The sequence below is a fragment of the Candoia aspera genome, chromosome 1 (genome assembly GCF_035149785.1).
Source record: "Candoia aspera isolate rCanAsp1 chromosome 1, rCanAsp1.hap2, whole genome shotgun sequence".
In the NCBI taxonomy this organism is placed as follows: domain Eukaryota; kingdom Metazoa; phylum Chordata; class Lepidosauria; order Squamata; family Boidae; genus Candoia; species Candoia aspera.
In genome coordinates this window covers 244,236,863-244,258,209 of record NC_086153.1, presented here as the reverse complement: position 1 = coordinate 244,258,209, position 21,347 = coordinate 244,236,863, and the positions used below count along the sequence as shown (strand labels likewise).

General features: G+C 37.0%; 1 protein-coding gene across 3 annotated transcripts in view; it reads left to right on the top strand.

Annotated features, from left to right (window-relative positions):
- The window catches only part of GTF2H1 (general transcription factor IIH subunit 1), a 29,914-nt gene that overhangs the window by 580 nt on the left and 7,987 nt on the right, over positions 1–21,347 (top strand). For all 3 annotated transcript variants that reach the window (XM_063289380.1, XM_063289381.1, XM_063289379.1), the window contains exons 2-10: positions 3,945–4,113; positions 5,281–5,473; positions 6,501–6,663; positions 12,985–13,078; positions 14,329–14,478; positions 15,651–15,730; positions 16,609–16,739; positions 17,032–17,119; positions 17,243–17,331. In XM_063289380.1, the coding sequence (XP_063145450.1) occupies positions 3,960–4,113; positions 5,281–5,473; positions 6,501–6,663; positions 12,985–13,078; positions 14,329–14,478; positions 15,651–15,730; positions 16,609–16,739; positions 17,032–17,119; positions 17,243–17,331 (1,142 nt within the window). In that variant the 5' untranslated portion in view covers positions 3,945–3,959. The remainder of the gene's footprint in view (positions 1–3,944; positions 4,114–5,280; positions 5,474–6,500; positions 6,664–12,984; positions 13,079–14,328; positions 14,479–15,650; positions 15,731–16,608; positions 16,740–17,031; positions 17,120–17,242; positions 17,332–21,347) is intronic.

Sequence of the window (21,347 nt, the reverse complement as noted above, 5' to 3'; positions counted from 1 at the left end):
TTGGTTCAACGGTTCCGGGTTTGGAGGCCCATCTCGCTTCCTCCTGGTAGAGATGTTGAGGTGGGGGTAGTGAAGCAGTTAGTGCATCCTAGGGTAACTCTTCCTTCCCTTTCATCATCAGACTCTTGCTTTGCATGATTGGGCACTATGAACCGTACAAGCAGGTGGCAGATGCGGGCGAATGTAGGAGGGAGCATGTTCTTTATTCATGCTGTTTTTCTCTGCTCCTGAGAAATTTTCATTATTTCAGCGAATGTTTCTTTCTAAATGGAGTGCATTTTTCCTTTAATAGGACATGGGATCTTAATGAAGTAAAAGTTCCTATTCAGCATTTTCCTTTTTTTTTCTGGATTTCCTTTTTTTATCTGATCTTTGAGGAAGAGATATATCAAGTCCTGTTTTCCAGAATTGTCTCAGCAAGAGGAAGGAAAGAATTTGCTAGTAATTCTGCTAGGGTGATGTAATAGATGGGAGTGGAATTTGGGATAATATTTTTTTTTTTTTCAGGTAACTGACTTAAGAAAAATGTATCTAGAATTAGATATTAGCAGGGTTTGCACCATGGAGAAAAATGATTGTATATAAAGAAATATCATCATGCTAAGTCCATTTAGCATGGATGCTTAAGGGGATAGGATGGCACATTGGACTTTTTCTCTATTCTTTGGTGTAAAGAATAAGAAATTGTAAGTAATTTACTTTTCTTACAGCAGAAAAAATATCTCAGCAATAATAGTTTGTTCCCTGATACTGAATTGCTGTGAAATAGAATTTATTATATTAATTCATCTTTGCAAACTTTTGATTATGTAGTTAGTATAGATCCCATAAGTAAGTATATTAATACTACAATTAATTAGAAGTTATTTATTTTTGTTCATTTATTTAAAGCTATCACATACCACTTCCCATTTAAAATCTCAAAGCAGTTTATAGTAAAATTCAAACAGTTAAACATTTGATGAAAATTACAGAAATCATACAAGATAAAATAAAGCAATATAGAGAGTAAAAGCTGTTTAAAATATCATAGGAGTATTAGCACCTCCTTAGGAGAATAAATGTTTCTTCACCTGACGCCAGAAAGAAAATACAGACAACTCTCTGCATATTTCACTGGCATCCAAAATCCTACTCTCAACCCCTTCCTCTGCCGCTCTGGCTCAGAGACAACATATGCCATTTTAAATGATTACCAGAAGAATATAAGAATGCCTTGTCTGAATATCTCCACTTAAGAATAATCCTATATAAATGTTTGTGTTTAAAGCAACATGGGTATGTGTGTCTGTTTCAGAAGGTAAGCATAAACTATTTGGGTCCTCTACGCATGAAAAAGCTATTCTTATGTGACAGTGACAGGAAGAGTATATATTTTTCTGACATTGGGGCCTCTTTTGTTTGAGAAAATCTGCATAAAATGTTGTATTACATATCTAGACTTCTCCCTTTAGAGCAGCCTTCTACTTTTTACCTTGGAGAAAGCCTTGAATTAATTTTTAAGTCCCAGGGAACCCCTGCATAAAAATAGCAAAAAAATGAAAACTTCACAAAAAAATTCACTTCTGACCTACACAATCCACATTTTATAATGTCTGTATCAGGAGCAAAGTGGCAGACCAGCAGCTGAGTGTGGCACATAAAAAAATTCTTGCCACTGTGAGTGCTAGCATTGTGTAGCGCACAAAGTACAAAAAACTATTATTTTTGTTGTTTTGGTCACAATCTCTTGTGGAACCCCCAGCAACCTTTTGTGAGAGTTGAGAAAGGTTGCTTTAGAGCCTCAGAACGTTCATAATTACATTGCAGAGTTTAAGGGAACACGAGGAAGTGTAAAATTAATTCTCCCCTTGTCCCACACACAAAAGTAGTCCCCTGCAAGCAAGAGGAGTTAATTTGATACCTTCCCTAAAACCAAGCCAACAGTGCTTTCCAAAAATTTGAGAATTAAACCTCATTTCATTTCTTGTCAGATCCAAGGCCCAAGAAACAAGTGATAAGCTTAGACTCTAAATGTAACTGCACTATTACGCTATCTTGCCAAGCAGAAATTTAAAATGTATAGATATCTCTCTCTTTTCAATGTTAATAGTTAACCATTTATGTAACTACATCTATTTTAATTTGTTTATTTTTTTATGAGACTACCTTCATTTCTATCAAGATTTTAAGCTTGTATTATTATTGAACATATTTTCTAAGTCCAGTCTGAATATGTATTTCAGTTGGAAATAGACAGGTATTCCAAATATGATGTATTAATGTTTGAAATTGTTTGATTTTTCTAAAACAATAAAAATGCCAGTCCTGCAGAAAAATATTGATAGAGGATATTTAATTTTGGCACTGCAAGAAACTTGTTACTGAAGAGTTGCTTTTGTGGAATAGTTGGAAATAGCAATAGCAATATTTGGAGTAGTTTCTATAGTATCTTCTCAAAAATGAGCAGGAGATTAAATTTTCTGGGACTTAAAGCTTATACAAATTATGGTGTGGATAGATAGTGCTGTTTATTTACTTTATGTACTGCCCCACTCCATTGAGATTCATGGAAATAAAAAACTGAAATGATCACAACAGAAAAATAATATAAAAATAAATGAAACTTCTAAAACCTTTCATAAGTTATAAACAGAAATAATAGTAATAGTAGGTGTACCAATGATAGGTTTAAATAAATGCTTTTTTGTAGTTCAGTTTTAAAGACATTTCCAAAGGTTAGAAGTGATGGAGCCATCCAGATTACTGGTGGGAGACTGTTCAACAGGGTGGGTGCCATTGTTAAGACACAATGTCTTTTTGTTTTCCCCTGGTTCTCACATATGGGTGGAATCTTCAGCTTTATTGGTTACTGAACTTTTTTCCTGGCCTCAGTTTAAAATTCTAATCTTTGCAACTTTATTTGGCATGGGTCCTAATTGTTTTGGGAACACTTTTTAAAACTGGGAGCTCCTTGTCAAATTCTGTACCCCTTCTACAAAACATTGTAAAACTTAAGCTTTGATATTATCATATTTTGCATTTCCCTTCCCTCGTTCCTTCATGTCTTAAGTGGCCCGTGTATTGTTGGATGTAGTTCAATACGTCAAATTAATATCTAGATGCACACACAAATTCATGTTGTCCTTGCCCCTTGCTATCTCCATGTGACCCCATTGTCTTCTGCTCTCAAATATACTTTTGAGAGGAGATTTTGAGAGTCAGCTGCAACAGGAAATGAGAATATTATCTCTTTTCTGTGAATGGAAGCATACTATTGGATTTCATTTAATATAATGAAAGAAAATGTGATTTCTTTAAAAAATACATATGTGAAGACTTGGGGGAAATCAGGGGAAACTATGCCTTTATATCTTTATCCTGAAATGTAAAAATACAGCATAGCATTTGAATGAATGTATTTATGCACATTGCAGTACTTGACATCTGCAGTTCCATCACAACAGATGCAGTATCTTGTCTCATAAGAAATCCTCTTACAATATGCCACTTAGAGTAATAGTTGATGTCTAAAATTAAGAGGGAATTAGAACTCCTGTAATAGTTGTGTACATCTAATAGAAAGGTTCAATAAAATGTGCCTTGATACTTTAAACATTCTTATGAATTCCTGTGCAGTCCAAATCTTTACTTTCTAATGTTATGTAATTTAAATTATCACTGTTAGTGGTTTCTGACATTGTTAGCTTGGTTTATACCTAATACTAAATCATGGCTTGTTTTAATGATCATAAGGCAAAAACAAACCACATTGTATCTTAGTGTGATTTGTTAATCAATTTATTCAAATTTCTCAAATTAAGATGGAGAAGGGGGGTTTACCCTGCTCTTGATTTTTTTTTAAATGATGTGCACTAACAACAAACAGCAAATTGTGTAAATTCACAGTATAAATTTAAACACTTAGCTATGAAAACCAAATGACAAGATTATTTTTAATTCAGTATCCTATAGTCATCATGGCAACGTCATCCGAAGAAGTGTTATTAATAGTGAAGAAAGTGCGTCAAAAGAAACAGGATGGGGCACTCTATCTCATGGCTGAAAGAATAGCTTGGGCACCTGAGGGCAAAGACCGGTTCACCATCAGCCATATGTATGCAGATATAAAATGTAAGTGAAAACTTTGTTTTCTTCTGAATATTGAGACTTTCAGTTAAATTAATTTGGGGGCATGTTTATTTGTATTATATATATATATATAAGATTTATATCCTGTCTTTCATTCTGGAACTTAAGGATGTGTTTCTGAGTGTACTTTGCCACAACACTGTGACCCCATTTGCACCAGTATTTTAAGAAGTGCAAGGAAGAGATGGAATATACACTGTGTTCTAAGTAAGAACAGAGAACATTCCTTTTCATGTTCAATTTATGTGGTATGATCATACAGCATTAAATTGTACAGAATTTTGTTGACCAAGTTCGTTCTCCAGGACATCCTTTGTGAGAATGTCATTCCACGTATGCTGGTTATTACACTGGTTATTTTTACTATTCAGTATTGTTTGCTACCATTACATCAATGAGCTGTACTATCCATGGTTACTGTTTTTTAAAACTAAATTCTCAGTTTTTTTTCACTGCTGTTTATAACTCTTCTGCAACAAAAAATTAAATGCCTTTCTGGTTTGTAACTGGGTTGAATCTGAAGAACTCACCAGTCCTTAGTACAGTAGAAGAAAGGCTGGGGCTACACTTCTGAGAGTTACAATTTCAAGGTAGCTGAGTCCCAGTGGACAGGGCAGTGGCATGATAATGTCACACAAGTGAGTGGTGCCCTTTTCCCCTTTATGTGCGACTTGCTTATCCCAGAAGCAATGCCATTTTCTGGGGGCTCTAGTGACTGCAGGTAGAATTTTGAGACTCTGCAGCCTATGGGCTGCTCACCTCTGGATTAGGAGAATATTATGTATTGTTACAGAGAGAGGCTGCAACTTAGGACCATAAAAGCCTAATGCACATATGCATAAAAAGAACTAGAAAAGGATCAATATACTGCTGTTTAAGGAGTAGCAGTTCTATGAAAGACATCCATCCAGTGTCTGCCAGACTTGATTATTGATTATATTAATTCCTGATTGAAATACTTAATACAATTTATATTATCTTGTATTTTAATTAGAGTGTCCAGTGACATTCAGAAAATTAAGAGCTATTGTAGTATGTGTCATAAAAACTAACCGCACAGTAAAAATGGGAGTGACCTGTAAGGTGGTCTCTTTAAGGCACATTAATAAATCAGTTGATGTTATGTAATACACGTTCTCTTTAATATAGGTCAGAAAATCAGCCCTGAAGGAAAAGCTAAGATTCAGCTTCAGCTGGTATTACATGCAGGAGACACGACCAACTTCCATTTCTCTAATGAAAGTACAGCGGTAAAAGAGCGTGATGCAGTAAAAGATCTTCTTCAACAGCTACTACCAAAGTTCAAGAGGAAAGCCAATAAGGAACTTGAGGAAAAAAACAGGTAAGTACCTTCAATTACAAATAAAGTATTTTGAGTAATCTGTTAATACTGTTCAGTAGTAATAAAGACTGATTATGGTTTAAACATGAGGAGCTGCTGTGCCAGCTATAATATAAGCCTAATTTCTTTCAGTGTATTTGCTGTTGGAGGTATGTGTATCCTCTCTTTCGTTAGAGATAGAACCTATTTTCACTATCTAAGTGAAAATATGGAAATCATACAATCAGTTGTAGATCTGAATGAGATAGCATAGTACAATATTGCAGCACATAAGGCATCAGTACTACACCAAGGTCCCATTTTTCTGCAGCTCAAACTATTTTTCCTGAATTTTTCATTTTGAAGAGCAAATGATAGTAAACTTTCTGATTGGTAGCAATGGTCAGTGATAAAGTAGGGTGGCAAGCGCACTTAAATTCACTGCAACATATTTTTGTAGAATTGTATAGAATTGCACTAAGAATGTTTTCTTATGTGTGAAAATGAGGAATTTATTCAGATACCATGTGATAGTTCCTTGAAATATGTGCTTGTTTGCTTATCCTTTTATCTGTAACTTAATGAATGACTAATTAATCAAGACATAATTTTGGGCATAGGAAGGTTTACACAATCATATTACTTGTTTTGATTCTTCAACTCAAATTTATTTCTTACTCAGTATCCTTAGGATTCTGCTACATGCCTAGGATTCCTGAGTAGTGTAAAAATGCTTTTATTTTCAGAGATTTGGGTGGAAGTCTTCATTTTTTCCATGTACATTATATACATACCAATGCTAGCCAGTTGGATTTAGTTGCCCTAAATTTTCACTGTCACCTTTCTCTAAATTTGCTTCAGTCACCTTGCTTAGTGTGAGAGGGGAACATTACTCGAGAGTACAAGGTAAAAGAAAGGCATGGAAAATCTCACTGTAGAGCAGAAGTCTGCTCAATGTTAGGTGTGACCATTTCATTCTTTGTATGAGAAACTCTAGTTCCTAATGCCCAATAAGCTTAACAATAAGTTTTAAATATTTTCTTTACAGAATGCTGCAAGAAGACCCTGTTTTGTTTCAGCTTTATAAAGATCTTGTTGTAAGTCAGGTGATTAGTGCTGAGGAATTCTGGGCCAACCGTTTAAATATGAATGCCTTGGATAATTCTACAGCGCCTAACAAGCAAGATGTTGGCATTTCTGCTGCTTTTCTGGTATGTTCACTGATTTGTTTGGTTTTTTAATAGGAGAAACTCAGAAACTGCAATATCTCTCCAATCATTGATTTATTTTCAACTCAGCTCAAGTAAAATTTCTGCAATATTGAATAGCTATTTCATGTTTTACAGTGCACACGGCCTTCTTTTGCCCATGAATACACCTGTTTCCTTAATGTACAAATACTGAACTATATATACTTGTTCTTTCTCCCCTCACCCCCTTCCTCATTGTGGGAACTCTGGCTGATATCAGAAGAGCTGTGTGTACTTGTCTAAGCAATTCTGGGCTCACACTGAGGCTCTTCTGTTCATTTTAATAAAAGATAATTAAATAGTTTCTCATGCTGTGTTGGATGCCACTTCTGAAGATTTTCATATTTCTGGAGCACAATATGTAATGAATAGAAGTCTGGAGAAAGCATGGTATTTTTATTTTGAAACCCTACACATTTCTTCCATCTGTCTTCCACTCCATCATAAATATACTGATAATTATGTAAAAGTCTCTTACTCTTAATTCTATTACCTGTTTCTTGTCTGGAGTTTGTAGTGGGATTTGTAGTGCCTAGAAATTGCTTTTATAATTAGGGTCATAAATGCTTTACCAATATGGTACAGCCTCTTCCTGCTAACTTGCTGGTTTTAAATATTGGATGTCACATTTGACAAATCACTCTCCCTATTGTCTTCCAAAGTCAGGTGTCACTAGTAGTTTGCAGTGTCCTTTACTAGTTTTGCTGGTACAGGAGTTGCACCCTGTTGTGGAGGGAAATGACCTGGATGCTCTGGGAATATCCAGGTTAGTTTGTTTAATTGGTTGTGTATGAAGATCTCTTGAGGAGCTTTTGAAAATTCAACTGATTTCAGAGTGCAGTGGAGCCAATATGCTCTTTGAAGCCTACCAAATATTTTCCAAGCTCAGCCCAAGCTACTAAATGCCCTGGGACTAGAATATTTGAAGAACTACTTTTTTGATACAATTCAAATCTTCCCTGGCAGCATGCAAGAAATGTCTTTTTCTACAGTAAAATTCTTCTTAAGACATATCTTATCCCTTGTTTCTTTAGGTTTAGTTCAGTGTTCAGCGCTTCCCCTTCTCCCAAACACTGAGTTGCAGTAACAACTGCTGCCAGGGGTATTAATAAATCCTAGAATTACAGATTTAGAGAAGCCATATAAGCCATCAAGTTCAACTCCCTGTCACTGCAGGATTGCAAATTATGGCATGGTTTGATTCCTGCTCTTTGATGATTTTGAATTCATTCTGTTAATAGTAATGCTAATTTCTACAGTGATAATAAGTGTTAATAATTTCATATTTAAAGCAAGAAAATCAGATTAAAAATTCTTTCAGAATTCAATTTTATGAAAAATAATCAAAAGTATAAAATATAATCAGATATATAACTGATCAAATGGAAATGATGAGTGATGAGATTTAGCTGATTTCTATCACAGAATGGGTAGGGAATAATTCCTTTACTAACCTGCATCCTCAAATTCTGGTTCAGAAAGTTTCCTAGTATTCCAGGCTAGACGTTACATTGAATGATGCTAAAAGAAAAAGGAGAATAACATGACAGATCCCATGTCCAAACAGATACTTGCTCATATAGCTAGAAATATAACCAAGATAATTATTCTGTTGTTTCCTTGTACCTTGTATTTTATAATGAGATATATTAGGGCATTCAGTACAGTCAGCTAAACAAAATCTCATAGCTAAGTTCTGTCATTTATTTAGATGGGTGTTTGAAGGAAAGGGGTGGTGCATGGGGTATCCTGTTAATCAGAGTCCAAAATGGAATTCTTCTGAAAGCTATTCTGATATAGAAGAGCTTTGCATATGTATTCTAGACTATTCTGCCCAGGAAATATGACAGCAGCAAAATGTTTCATCTCAACATCCAGGATACCCTGGAAAAGATTTCATACTTAAAAGAACCTCTACTACTGGACGATGAAGTTTCTCTCTCTCTTTTTTTTTTCCCGGGCTTAAATCATGTTTTGCTAACTGTCAGTCTCCAAGGTCATCTCTGTGGTTCTCTACAGGTTCTAACCAAACTATGTAACCATATCTTGGTTACATAGTAACTACAGATTGGAAGAAGTCAGTATACATAACAGTACCAAAGAAAGGAGACTAAACATTGTGTGCAAACTATCATACAATATCTTTAATTTCATATGCTAGCAAAATAATGTGTAAGATCATCCACTGCAGATTAGAGTCCTACATGGAAAAGGAAATACCAGATGCTCAAACTGGTTTTAGAAAAGGCAGAAGAACGAAAAACATTATTGCTGATGTATGCTGGATAACTGAGAAAGCCAACAAACACCTAAAAGAAGTCAATATGTGCTTCATTGATTATAGAAAGGTCTTTGTGTTGATCGTATTAAACTGTGGAATGTGCTTAAGAAAATGGGAATCCCAGAATATCTCATTGTCCTCATGCAAAAGCTTGTCACAAGTCAGGGAACCACAATCCAGACAGAACATGGCAAAACAGACAGGCTCCAGGTCAGCAAAGGAGTGAAATATGGCTGTATACTCTTCATTTTTATTCAACTTAAATGCTCTCTCTATATATTGTATTGAGGAAAGCGGAACTGGAAGAAAATGAAGATGGTTTTAAAATTGGAGGAAGAAACATCAATAACTTGTGCTATGCTGATGATGCTACTCTGATAACTGAAAATGCAAATGATCTTCAGGCTCTAGTAATGAAAGTCAAGGAGCACTGCGAAATCATGGGACTAAGATTAAAGAAGACCAAACCAATGACAGCCTTAGAACTGACAGTGAAGATATTGAAGTGGTGGTTAGCTTCTGCTTTTTAGGATTGATTATCAACAATAAAGGAATCAGCAGTCAAAAAAGGTGCCACAAACTAGCATTCAGTAGAGTAGTAATTAATGCCTTGGAACAGTTACTCAGATGCCATGCTGTGAGTATGTGTACAAAGATCAGAACTGTGCAGGCAGTAGTTTTCTCTGTGGATACTCTGTGGAAGCAAAAGTTGGGCTTTGAAGAAGCAGGATTAAAAGTGTATTGGCACTTTTGAACTCTGGTGTTGGAGAAGACTGCTAAGAATGCCATGGATAGCCAGGGAAACAAATGGATCATGGAACAAATCAAGAGTTCTCACTTGAAGCACAAATAATCGGACTTAAATTTGGACTCGTTATGCAAAGGCAAAGCTCTCTTGAAAAGTCTATAATGCTGGGAAAGGTGGAAGAAAAGAGAACCAGAGGACAACCAGGAGTAAGGTGGATGAACTCAGTTATAGTAGCAATAGGTGCACTGTTGAAAAATCTGAAGGACCAGTTTGGGGACAGATTGTCCTAGAGAAAATCTCTATATGTGGTTACTAAGAGTCAACACTGACTTCATGACACATAATCAAACATCAAGGAAACTGGTGTATTAGCTATTGACAGGAACATAGAAAATAAACACATGTGTCACCAGTACTTCTTTAGCTTGCTTTTTGGTAATATAGTCTCTAGATAGTGATCTAAAAAATATAAAATGCTATAGTGCATATGCAAATGCTATCCTCACTGTGGGATTTTGGAAATAAAGCTGCACTTTCTCTTACAGGAATGAGGAGGGCTTATGTGTATAAGCACTGACGAAACAGAATAAAATATGGATTTGGGGTATGGTGGGAAATATGTGACCCTTGGCATGTAGTTATTTTTCTAGTTGTAACATTTTTTTTTGTAATTTATGATTTTGTTAGTTTCTTTAAGCAGTATATGTATTTTAAAAATAATTAGGGTTGAAACTGTTGTTGGCTCCATATAACAATGGTAGACTGGAACTGAATATAGAATGTTGCTGTATGCTGATGACTATCAAAGCTCTTAACTAATTTTGTAGAAGCTGTTCAGCAATATGGTAGAGCAATATAGTAGCTTTGGGTTTCGGGGCCTGCCGGTTCTAGGACTATACCATCTTTGGTGCTGGATGGGGTTGCACTGCCCCAAAACAGACCCAGTACACAATCTGGGGGTTCTTCTAGATTCACAGCTCCTGCTCAAGGAGCAGGTGGCAGTCATGGCTAGGAGGGCCTTTGCTCAACTTTGTATTGTGTGTCAGTTGCACCTGTTCCTACATCAAGATGCTATACTCAGTCACTCATACTGTAATGCGCTCTACATGGGTCTGCCCTTGAAGAGTAGCTGGAAGCTTCAGCTGGTGCAGAATGCAGCAGGGCAGCCAATTATGTGTGTTTCTAGAAGAACACATGTTACATCTCTGCTCCTCAGGCTGCATTGGTTATCAGTTTGGTTCCGGGTCACCTGCTCTTTGCCCTGTATATATGTATGTATGCATGTATGTTTGTATATATAGTTTTGTGCCTTTTATAATTTTGAAGTTTTTAATAATATTAATACTTGTTTGTATATATTGTTTTTAGCTTTGTTGTATGCTGCCCAGAATCACTTCTCTGTGAGATGGGTGGCCATATAAATATGATTGATTGATTGATAAATAAATAAATAAATAAATAAATGACTACTGGGGATACACAATCAATTAGAAGAAGTCTGATGTTTTGCCAACAAGTAACAAGATTTTTATGAAAATAAGTGAAGAGGGGGTTCATTTTTTGTTTGGATTTTCTTAAATATTTGGAGATAATTATTCTTAGGGAAATATCTTTGTTGGTAGATTTGAGTAATTCAGAGTGCATTTGATTTAACAGTGATATTAATAGATGGTTGAAAATACTTTTGAGCCTATGGAAAAGAAAAAATTATGAAAATAAAAATAACCTCATGGTGGGCATCTGTTTTAAGAAGGATGTTTATATTAATTCCACTAAGATTTTTTTAGACAAATTGACAATTTTTATGGAATGGTCAGACTCTAAGGTTCTTCCAAGGTTGCAACTTCCATGTGAATATAAAATTTTTAATATTTCTGATTTTCAGTTGTATCATTAGGCATATTTATTAATCTCTAGTTTTATTAGAATGAAAATGGGATTTAATATGTGCCACTATGGGCATAGTTAGAGTTGTTATTTGGAATCATTTGAATCTTGGCAAGTATTTAGTTCCAACTGTATCTGGATTTCTATGGTTTTTCCACCATTGAAGGCAGTTAGGCATATTAAGATGATATTGGAAAAGAAAATGAATTTTGATTTAATTAACTCTTCAGAATAATCCTTATTTTAAAAATGGCAAGTAAAACGTTTCCTTGGTAAGTATGGGCTGAAAATGGGATTGCTATCTTAGATCATCTCATTGTTAATGATACTTGAAAACTTCTGGGAGGTTACAGAAGGAATATAACCATCCTAATACCTGCTGAATGAATGTTTTACTCAAAAAATATATGCTAAGTTTTTATTTGGGATCTGATTAATTGATAGCCTTGGAAACTCCAAGCATGTTGAATATAGTATATAATATTTTAAAAGGTATTATGCCAACAATTCCATTTCATCAACAGTTGAAGTAAATAGCAGCAGAGTCTCAGTTATCCTTACCAAGCAAAAAGCAACAGCAGAAAGGGATGGGACAGATACTAAATACAATCCAAGCAATCTTAACCTACTAAATAGGAGAACGTCACGCCTTCCAAAGCTGTCTGGCAAAAGGGGGGGGGGCATTATGCAGCAGAGAGGGAGCAAGGCAGTGGACAAACCAGGGCTCCTTCAGGTAGCAACAGTAGAGTTTCAGTCATTCACCGCAAACTCTAATTTATTTATTTGGGTTGATTGGACCCTGCAACAGATGTTCAAAAAAGGTTGGTTGGTTGTCTACCTTCCCATGCTGTAGATGCAACAGATTTGAAGTCTTGTATATGTACATGATTCAATCATGTCCTGTGGTTTCTCTATATTGGTTGAATATTCTTAATATAGTGAGCCAGGTTTTAGGAAGAAGGTTAAGGTTTAAATGTATTAATGTATTATTAAACTATATTCCAAACATTTGGAATTTATCTGAAGAACTTTGGATCTTTGTGGTTGGAATGTTACAAAAAGTATATATGTGTTCTTGGAAAGACACTTGTGTACCAGGCATCAAGGTGTGGGTTGACAAAATATGTGTATTCTTAGCCTTTGAGTTTGCCCTTCATTGATGCAATGGCTAGACTGGACAATATGATTCTGTGTGTTCAGGATTTAACGTGTTATTTAAAAACTGGGTTGAATTACTTTCTATAAATATCTCACTTTATTTTTTTTTCTCTTTTTCTTTCTTGTATTTTTTTCCCTTTTTTGTTGTAGTTCTAGTAAGCTAATATAAATGATGGGCAATCATTTTGAAGATATTTTTATGTTGTAGGCTGATGTTAGACCTCAAACAGATGGATGCAATGGCCTGAGATATAATTTGACTTCAGATATCATTGAATCAATATTTAGGACTTATCCTGCAGGTAAACCAATTGTTATATATGCACTTGTAACATTCTTGTTACACATATACTCCATTTTTCTTCTGCACTTTAAATGTGATTTGAAACTATTATCCCTTTAATTAATTATGCCAATCATGCTATATTTTTTGGTTTATATACACTACTAGGAATACATAGACCCCTCTAAACTACTTACATAAATTGGTGCTAAAGATATGATCAAAGTATTACTAATCACATCTTTAGCACCAATTTATATAAGTTCCCATAATAGAAACAGTGAGGCTGTGCAAAGATCTGAATTCAAAGAGAGAAAATTGATTGGAAGTATGGCAGTGCTCTCATGGCCTTTATCAGCAAAGCCTTGAAAAACCATCTACTCTTAAACTTACCTTTCCCACTTCAAATACAGGTCACTGCATCACCCTAATAAGCAGTATGATTCAATAATTCCCTTATACAGGAAAATGTCTCCAATTCATCTTTTATACCAGCTAAATCATTTGTTTGGCAAGTGTGCTGATTTATATGGAAGTGGAAATCAATAGTTAATCCAGAGTAATTTTGCTCTGTTTCATGATAGGGCAAGCTCTGAACAAGAATCCTGCTCGGTGCTTTCTAAGGCATTGATGGAGCCTTCTTTCTTTCATTATAGTGCCACATCACTATTAGGCAGAATGTAGAAGCACCTCAAATGATTGAAGTTTGGAAGAGGGGTTCAGTGGTAGAGGCTCTCCATCATTCTCCTTCTCCTGGACTAATTCGTGGCAGTGCAGTTTATTCACTGTTTGCCTGGTGTGGTTTTCTATCTTGCCTGATAACCTTCTCCCAACATATCGGGACAACCTCATTGGAAAAGATCCTGGAGCGAGCAGGCCAAGAAGCAACCCTCCCAGACAATATGCCCCAACAGGCACTATACATGTGTATGATAGCGAGTGTTACTAGTATGATGTACAGTGACGATAACGTCATTCTGCATTTTGAGCAGATGGTGAGAGTAGTATCAAATGTTAGAGAACAGAATCTGTGTGTCACTTACACTGAAGATTCTGATTTCCAGTGCTGAATTACTCAGTTTCTTTATGTGGAATAAAGTACCATATTTGCTTCAGGAAACAATACTGAATAGCTTTTTATTGCATGATGAATGCTCTGTATTTTATTTGCTGCACTCTTTCATCTGAACTCCAGTATCTTAAAGTGATAGATAATGAGTTTGTGATTACATGATAACTATTAAGTCTTAATTTTTATATTTATTATAGTAAAACTTAAATATGCAGAAAATGTTCCACACAATATGACAGAAAAAGAATTCTGGACACGATTCTTCCAGTCTCACTATTTCCACAGAGATAGATTGAATGCAGGATCAAAGGACCTTTTTGCAGAATGTGCCAAAATGGATGAAAAGGGTATGTGCAAGAGCATTGTGGTATTTATAGCCAGCTGTGTTAATTTTAAAAGGGACACATACATGTAGTTTCCTTGGAAGCAAGAGAGTAGTGCCTATGAAGTCACCAAGAGTTGGGTTGAAGAAACTTTTATGATGAAAATTACTCAGAAGTAAATCCTGATTTTAGTGGGATTTACTATCCATCTTTATATAGGCAAGGGGACTTTTTTTCAGATAATATTCCTTTGACTAACGTGTATTTATCTGTGTATCAGAAAAAGAATGGAAATTAAGGACAGGACATAAAATGGTTGTGGCAATCTCCTTCAGAAAAGGTTTCCATAATTTTGAGTCAGAAAGTGCTAACACATCTGAGGGAAAACTATGGCCCAATTTGTATGTTTTTAGGAAAAATCAGAGGAATAGAAAGTCATTTTGGAGTGCCTTAACTTTATTATATGCAATACAGTAGAGGAAACCTGGCTGACTTACAGATTAGTCTAAAAAGAGAGGAAGTCTAAAATGAGACTTCTAAAACACACTGGGCCCACACGCACATAAGATGGACTGTAGTCTGTCATGACCAGAATGGCATACAGCTCCTTTCACGCTGTCACAGGGCTAGGTGGAGAATATTAGAATCTTCTCCTATTCTTGATTATTCACGTTTGATTGTTTCATATGAGGGATGGGATGGAATGAGGAAGAATCACTGTTCATGAACAAAACCATTTCTGTCTCATAGAAATATACCATGGATTCTCCCCAGTATTTAATGTTAAGTATATTGTAATATTATTAACCATTATGAAACAGTATTCCATGAATAATTCTAAATAAGGATATTTTCTCTTTCTCTGACAGTTGTTCCTATGACCTATATATCTTAATAGCTTCTTAGAATAATAGCATCTGTGGAAAGTCTTGGTATTATATGGAAGGGGCAATAGCTTAATAATAAACCATATATTTTGTATACAAAAGGTCTTAGGTTCAATCCCTAATCTTTAGATACAGCTGCAAAAATTCCCTGAGACTCTGGAGAACCTTACCTGACAAGGTTAAGTCAGATGGTGAAAAGTATAAGTTCAAACAAGGTAGTGTCCTGTGGTTCTTAGGGCTTTGAAATCATTTATCCTTATATATCTGACACAATATTTCCAATATAAATTTGATTCATTCTTTCCATAGGGTTAAAAGCCATGGTCTCTCAAGGAGTGAAAAATCCTTTATTAGATTTAACTGCCTTGGAAGATAAATCATTGGATGAAGTAAGTACAGGTGATTTGAAAATATAAAATTAGTTCTATACTAAGGGTGAGCAGAAAGGATATTCCTAGAGATTGATAATTATTTTGCCACGGCAAATATGTTTCTTTTTCTTTCATAAATGCCAGCTTTCCTTGCCAATTTGGATCTACAAAAATAGATGAGAATTATCCTTACATTTGGTGGTGATATTCACTCACTTCTCAGTTGCTCATTGGACAATTTCCTGTGAATCTCTGGCTGGGGCTTTTCTGATATATGCTAGATTTTGATCTGAGTGTGCATGGCACATCATCTTATTCGAGCATGGAACTTTAACAGATGCTGGTTGTTAGAAGACCCATTAGGTAAATTTATAACATACTACTGATCTAAAGGAAATGTTATGCATGAATGTAAGCAGCATACATGTAAGTGAAACCCAAATTGACTCGTGTTACTTATTTATATAAAAACTGATACTCATATTTCTCATTAACTATTGGAAACTCTATATAAATCTCATTGGCCTCAAAACAGTTTGGTAGCTTCAGAAAAAAAAACATTTCCCACTGAGCAATTTTGAATTGTAATGGCATGATATCTCTCTTAAGGAAACCTGGCTTAATTGCATATAAATAGAAAAGGTGTAGTAGATAGGAATCTTAGAATTGGATATTTTTTATAATCATCCTATATACTTTTACATTGTGCTACTGACATTGCTAGACTTAAATTATTTTAGTCTGATCTTTGTTCGGTCAAAGACAGAAAAAATGAATTCCTACAAAAACTATTAAATATACTTTGGCACAGCCCTGATCTAGAACACATAATAATTATTTCTTTATCTGTCATGAGTCAACTTATATTTTCAAGTTTGCTTGTTTGTTTGTGGCAGGGTTACGGTGTTTCCTTGGCACCATCCACATCCAACTCTACAAAATCAATAAAGGAGAGTAGCAACGCTGCTATTATAAAACGCTTTAATCATCATAGTGCCATGGTCCTTGCAGCTGGGCTCAGAAAACAGTAAGTTTCAGCACAGACCAAATCTAGATATGAGAACTGTAGGGCTGGGAATTCTCTGCCTTTGTATTGTCATGAGATTTCTGAGCTTTAATAATGTAGTTTTAAACTGTGGCATATTTATTTATTATGACATAATTGGAAAACTTAGCTAGACCTAAAATTACCATTTGAAAATCACTGTTGAGTGATTCTTTTCCATACACCTCTCAAATATGGAAGATTGTACAGATCTACTTAAACTGGTGTCACATGTTCAGAGACAAAGCAGTTGTACATACTTTGTTGTTTTCAGAGAAGCACAAAATGATCACTATAGTGAGACCAGCAGTATGGATGGAAACTCTAGGGATTCAGATATCTTTCAGCCACCAGTAAAAAAGGTAAGAGTACCTTAGTAACTCAAAGAATAGCATTCACATTTTATTTATTTATTTATTTTGATAATGCAAATCTTGTTTCTTATGCTACATTTTACAGAGCCCTTATTATATCTTTTCTTATAGGTAAAGCTGCAAGAGTCTATTGAATATGAGGATTTAGAAAACAACAACAGCATTAAAACTATTGCACTAAATCTAAGGAAATCAGATAGGTATGTTTTGTGCATTGTTGTGTTGTTTTTACCAAAATGTTGTTTGTAAAATTTGTTGTTTCTGTTGGCCTCTTTTATGCATCTCAGGGAAAATAACCTACTTGACAAGATAAACATGTTTATCTTATAGTTCCTGCCCTTATGAATGTTGTAATAAGAAGCAAATAAGATCCTGTCTTTACAGTTATAATTTAACAGAGAAAATCGACTGTAAAAGAGTCACGATAATATTATACTAAATATGGTTTGTGAAAATTGATATAACCTTTGATGCCTACAGTAGAGGAGTCAATTTTGGGGTATGGTACCTGAAAATTAATAACCATCGTTTTAAACAAAATGATATTGATTAGAGCTTTTAATATTTTTTAATATTAATTCTACTCTATTTCACTTTTGCTTCCCTCTATCTCATATATTTTGAGAGCCAGTATGATATAGCCAGTATGAAAAAGAGCCTCATGTGGTGCAGAGTGGTAGGCGGCAGTATTGCAACCGAAACTCTCCCCGCGACCCGAGTTTGATCCCAGCGGAAGCTGGATCCTCAGGTCGCCGGCTCAGGTCAACTCTGCCTTCCATCCTTCCGAGGGCGGTGAAACGAGTACCCAGCTTGCTGGGGAAGGTGACGACTGGTGAAGGCAATGGCAAACCGCCCCGCTATAGTCTGCCAAGAAAATGTCACGAAAGCGGCATCCCGCCAAAGGGTCAGACATGACTCAGTGCTTGCACAGGGGACCTTTCACCTTTTCATACATGATATAGTGGTTGAGGTGCTGGACTGAAACTAGGGGAGCCTGGTTCAAACCCACCCTCAAACATGCAAGTTGATTGTGTGACTTTGGGCCAATAACTATCTCTCAGCCAACCCTACCTCATAAGTGTATAAAGCAACTGCTGTATACGCTGCTTCGAGCTCCTGGAGTTAAAACAAGCTCTAAACCTAACAAAGAAATAATAGCAGTAGTGGAGAACATAATGGAACTCAGGGTTGAATTGTTGGGTTCTTAGTGTTCTCTGAGTCATTTACAATATGCAGTGCAAGAACTGTGAAAACACTATGCAGGACAAATAGGTAGAATCACCACAGTATAAGCACAAGAGAAGAGCATATCAATCAAAGAAGAAACAATACCCCAATAACATATCTTGTCCAAACCCACACAAGGCTGGTAAGACAAGCTGCTTTATATAGATAGTCAGCAAATCTTACTTTGTTTTGTCAAGAGCACTGATAATGTTACCTAGCCTACTACTGAACAGTCTGCAAGAAAAAACCAAACTTGGAGAATTCCAAGAACCCAATCAAATAGTTAAAATTCAAATTATGAATAAAATATACTGTGCAATCTAAAAATTGTAAACAAATAAATAAGTCACAGCAATCAAAGTTGTAAAACAGAATAATTGGAGATTAGAGACAACAGAATAATCAGGCATAAGCGTGTTGAGTCCAATTAATTCTAGCTGGCAGTCAATGCCCAGTATGTTTTGTGTGCTGCTGTGCAGAACTTAGTGATATTTTGTGTTATGAGAGGTTTGGAGTCAGAGAGTAGTAGATCAATGTAGAATTGGCCTGTATGGATAAATAAGAGTACGGGTAGTCTTCACCTTATGATCACAATTGGGACCAGAATTTCTGTCACTAAGCGATGCTGTTGTTAGGTGAAGCATCACGTGATTGCACTGCTTAGCTGTGGCAGTTCCAGTTGCAGTCATTAGGCCAGGACCTTGTGCTTCTCCTGCCCTGCTGCACTTGCCTTCTCTTCAACTCCCCCCACCTGCCTGTCTATCCCTCGTCTCTGCCCTTTTGGCTGCCCTGCACCCTGCCGCCTAGCCCTGCCACCCACACGGCCTGCAGCTGACTTTTGTCATCTACTTATTCCTGCTGTGGGCCCAGGATTCAGGTGCTGGGTGAGGGTGCAGCCTTGGGATGCGTGCTGTGAGCACAGCAGGGCAGCGGACCCTTATCTGCCAAAGGGAGCTTGCCAGGCCCACCTAGGGAAGAACAGCGGGACGGCGAGGCACCCTCCATCGCCGGGCAAGGCAGAAGAGCCAGCAGCAGCTCCCCGGGCAGAGGTGGAGGCTGTGTGGGAGGCACTGTTTTGGGTAGCGGCAGAACTGGAGGAAGCAGCGGGACGCGGGCTTCCCGGAGGCGCAGTGCACACTCTGCACTTTGTGTTGGAAGTGTTTCTGGAAAACTGGCCTGTGGACTTCAGTGAGGGGTGGAGGCGAGCCCAGCGCTGGCAGAGCCCACCCACAGGCCCTCTGCACCCTCTCGGCCCAGCCTCTCTCCTGCAAAGCCTCCCTAAGGGCCAGCAGCTTCCAACACGCTGAAGCCCATAAACCAATTCTCCAGGAGGGCCTGCAGCGCATGCTCTGCAGCTGGGACCTGTAGGGGACCTAGAGAGAATCACTCCATTGTCTGCATAAAGAAATATGGAGATATGTTTCTCTACCAAATCAGTGGTAGGAGGTGAAAATCCCGGGTCTCAGCAGCCCAGTATGGGATTTATGATAAAAGTTGAACAAGAACAGTGCAATTTTGCAGCGTCTGAGCTGAGGCACAGATGACCTTGAGGTCTGCATCTCATATTCAGGGCCAGGGCAAATTGGATGTGGTTATTGGTGAGATGTCAAGATTAAAGATAGACATTTTGGGCGTCAGTGAACTGAAATGGACTGGAATGGGCCACTTCACATCAAATGACCACCAGATCTACTACTGTGGACAAGAGGACCACAGAAGAAATGGAGTAGCCTTCATAATAGTAAAGTGGCTAAAGCAGTGCTTGGATACAATCCCAAAAACGACAGAATGATCTCAATTCGAATTCAGGGCAAGCCATCTAACATCACAGTGATCCAAATATACGCCCCAACCACAAATGCTGAAGAAGCTGAAGTAGAGCAGTTCTGTGAGGATCTGCAGCACCTACTGGACAACACACCTAAAAGAGATGTTATTTTCATCACAGGAGACTGGAATGCTAAGGTGGGCAGTCAAATGACACCTGGAATTACAGGTAAGTATGGCCTGGGAGAACAAAACGAAGCAGGACATAGGCTGATAGAATTTTGCCAAGACAATTCACTCTGCATAACAAACACTCTCTTCCAACAACCTAAGAGACGGCTTTATACATGGACTTCACCAGATGGATAACACCGAAATCAGATTGACTACATCCTTTGCAGCCAAAGGTGGCGGACATCTGTACAGTCGGTAAAAACAAGACCTGGAGCTGACTGTAGTTCAGATCACGAACTTCTTATTGCACAATTTAGGATCAGACTCAAGAGATTAGGGAAGACCCACAGATCAGCTAGATATGAGCTCACTAATATTCCTAAGGAATATGCAGTGGAGGTGAAGAATAGATTTAAGGGACTGGACTTAGTAGATAGGGTCCCGGAAGAACTCTGGACAGAAGTTGGCAGCATTGTTCAGGAGGCGGCAACAAAATACATCCCAAAGAAAGAGAAAACCAAGAAGGCAAAATGGCTGTCTGCTGAGACACTAGAAGTAGCCCAAGAAAGAAGGAAAGCAAAAGGCAACAGTGATAGGGGGAGATATGCCCAATTAAATGCAAAATTCCAGAGGTTAGCCAGAAGAGATAAGGAATTATTTTTAAACAAGCAATGCGCAGAAGTGGAAGAAGACAATAGAATAGGAAGGACAAGAGACCTCTTCCAGAAAATTAGAAACATTGGAGGTAAATTCCAGGCCAAAATGGGTATGATCAAAAACAAAGATGGCAAGGACCTAACAGAAGAAGAAGAGATCAAGAAAAGGTGGCAAGAATATACAGAAGACCTATAGGAAGGATAACAATATCGGGGATAGCTTTGACGGTGTGGTCAGTGAGCTAGAGCCAGACATCCTGAAGAGTGAGGTTGAGTGGGCCTTAAGAAGCATTGCTAATAACAAAGCAGCAGGAGATGATGGCATCCCAGCTGAACTGTTCAAAATCTTACAAGATGATGCTGTCAAGGTAATGCATGCTATATGCCAGCAA